At 43.6% G+C, this 2,830-nt stretch overlaps 1 protein-coding gene across 1 annotated transcript; it reads right to left on the minus strand.

Moving 5' to 3' along the window:
- Positions 1 to 613: 613 nt before the first annotated feature.
- On the minus strand, positions 614 to 1,799 carry LOC148017715 (28 kDa ribonucleoprotein, chloroplastic-like). Its single transcript, XM_087662169.1, has one exon. The coding sequence runs from the start codon at positions 1,721 to 1,723 to the stop codon at positions 887 to 889; it is 837 nt and encodes a 278-aa protein (XP_087518295.1). The 5' UTR covers positions 1,724 to 1,799; the 3' UTR covers positions 614 to 886.
- Positions 1,800 to 2,830: the final 1,031 nt, after the last annotated feature.

The raw sequence follows: 2,830 nt of genomic DNA on the forward strand, positions 1-2,830 counted from the left end.
GGTGTGGCTAATCAAAACTATGGCAAAGTGTTCTCAACATGAAGGTAATGACATTGGTAGAAAAAGGCTTTAGAGTCCTAGAGCAATATCTTGCAAGCTATGAGGAATCCCCACCATGAAAGCTTCAAAGAGAAGCTTGAAAAAGGAAAGGAGACACACTGTCTCAAAAAGTAGTGAAACGACTAGCTATGAAGAATTCCCACCATGAAAGCTTCAAAGAGAAGCTTGAAAAAGGAAAGGAGACACTATGTCTCAAAAAGTAGTGAAACGACTAGCCTCAACCAGCTCCATGAACCCTTCTTTGTTCATGTTCCTTTAAAAATGCCTTGTCAAGTAGCCACAACTTGCTAAAATGGTGATGCCTTCCCTAGTTCTCTAAGGTTATTACACAGCCTATCAAAAACTAAGAACGAATGTTTACTTTATTACCTATTTATAAGGTGCACATGGATAGGTAGAATACACCACGTACTAAACTCTACTAACAAAAGAACAAATTTGCAATAGCCATACACATGGACGTTGCATCATACACAGTCACCTTGCAATAATTACAGTTAATCAGCCTGTACAGGCAGCAGGCCCAGTTATCTGCTAAGGTGACTGCGTCAGATAGAGAAGACAGCTTCCTTATTCAAAAAAAGGGGAGAGAAAACTCCATGCAACTGAATCACTTGTACCAAGAATAAGTGGTAACATGACCTGATTTAGCTAGAATCAGTACAGCGTTGAGCAGCATGACTCGGCATACTCATCTTACCAGCAGAGCTTTTCTGCAATGGGGGAAAGACTACCCTGTAAACCACTCTCTAATTAATGTGTCTAGAAAAAATGTCTCACTCTTAAATCCAGCCGAGAAGCAGGTGCAGATTAAGCCCTGATAGACTCACTGTGGCTTCTTTGCAGCCTCATTCACTCTCAAAGCCCGACCATCCAGAATATGGCCATTCAGTGCTTCGATGGCTTTGTGCATTTCCTCCTCTGTTGACATGGTTACAAATCCAAAGCCCCGTGAGCGACCTGTCTCTCGGTCGGTCATCACCTTTGCATCATACACTGTGCCATGTGAGCTGAACAGGTTCTGGAGTTTGGCATCATCTACAGACCATGCAAGATTACCTACAAAAATCTTCGCAGTCGACCTGTTCCCGAACCACTTCGCATTCTTCGCGAGCCACTCAGGAGGGAAGGGTTTCCGCTCCACAAAATCCATTCTGACATAGCGACCCTGGAACTTTGACGCATCGAGGCGGGCGTACACAGTGACAGCCTGCCACTTCGTCTCGAACTCCACAAAGGCACCAACCCCCTGCTCGTTCCATGCGGGGTCATCGGTATACTCGAAGCTCACAACGGTGACAGGATCCTCGATGCTCGTGAACCATCCGATGAGGTCGCTCTTGAGCTTCTCTCTGTCATCGGTGGGCGGGAGGTTGAAGAGCTTGAGTCTGCTGCCCTGAGGGATGCCTTCGACATGCGGAATCTTGTAGAAATCGGGATCGATGGCAACGATGGCACACCTCCGCACAGAGCCTCGGCGGGGAGCCCCGCAGTGCAGGCTAATAAACCTAGTCGAGGAGCAGTGCCCTGCTGATCGCAAAGACAAAGACTGTCTACTAGAGGAGGCGATCAAAGAGGCATGAGGAACACCACAGGACCTTACTCTTGTCTTGTCCGAAGCGTTGATACATGCCAGGGAAGAAGAAGCAGCAGCGGCAGCCATAGCTTCTCCTCTCCGCTCTCCCTCTGCAAAGAGGGAACACCTAAAATATCTTTGGCAACCTCTATGGATAAGACCCAAAAATAAATCCTGCCCTAACACCCCTGGTGTCTCTATTTGTCTTGGGATTTTAGTTGGTTTTCTTTGAAGTTTATTGAGTGTGATTTTAATTAGGTGGTTGTTTTCTTCTACTCTAACCATATTATTGAATTATTTGGGGCATTGCCCGGATCGCCTAACGGTCACAACCATCCATCCTGAAAGATTAAGGTGTCATGCAATTGCTCATTGATGGGAATAGAACTTAAGAGTACACAAATCTCCGACACCTACCCCTCCAATTAAGAGGATTAAGGTGTCATGCAATTGCTCATTGATGGGAATAGAACTTAAGAGTACACAAATCTGCGGCACCTACCCCTCCAATTAAGCTACTACTCATTGATGAGATTAATTGTAATGGAGGAAAAATTACTCGTGAGCCTTTATAATAAAACTTGGGAGAACCACTAGTACTTAGACTTCTAGGGTTTTATATAAAAGGGCACAAGGTGCCAATGTAAGAACCTTTTGTTCATTTGACAAATATCGATCTCCTAGACTTAGCACCGACTTGGGGTGTGTTCCAAGAATTCCTATTCTTGTACCTTTCTCGTTGTAGCTATGGCTACCTATGTCATGAAATTAACAGAAGTTTGAACCATGGTATAGCCATGATTGTGCATTTCTCTGTCTTTTCTTGTTTTCAAGTTATAATTTAGTTTTAGATGTTAAGATAGGGTACAATAGTTAAAAATTAGTCACAAGCCTTTGTCACATCTTGGTTGTGAGTAAATTGGTCTTTCTATAACAAATCGTGGTCAATCTTAAAGGATATGGCCAAGATCTAGAGCAAAAATGAGTCTCTACCATTTTAGTAGGTCCTGTTCATTTTTTAATGGGATTTTGAAGAGTGGCAGGCAAATAAGGTCTCAATTGACTTAGTGAAGACTATCTTCTTCTCCACTTTTCAGAGATAGGGTTTCCCTTTTACCTTTCCAAGCTTCTACTCAAGCTTATGTGGTAAAGATCTTTCATATATCTCTTCATGTGCTTCTAGGGCTTCAACCA

This window comes from Lygodium microphyllum, chromosome 21, assembly GCF_053477565.2.
Source record: "Lygodium microphyllum isolate KBCC chromosome 21, Lygodium_microphyllum_v1.1.10, whole genome shotgun sequence".
NCBI lineage: Eukaryota > Viridiplantae > Streptophyta > Polypodiopsida > Schizaeales > Lygodiaceae > Lygodium > Lygodium microphyllum.

What these genes read in the sequence shown, in the direction of transcription:
- LOC148017715 (XM_087662169.1), bottom strand. Translation starts at nt 1,723, where the DNA reads ATGGCTGCCGCTGCTGCTTCTTCTTCCCTGGCATGTATCAACGCTTCG.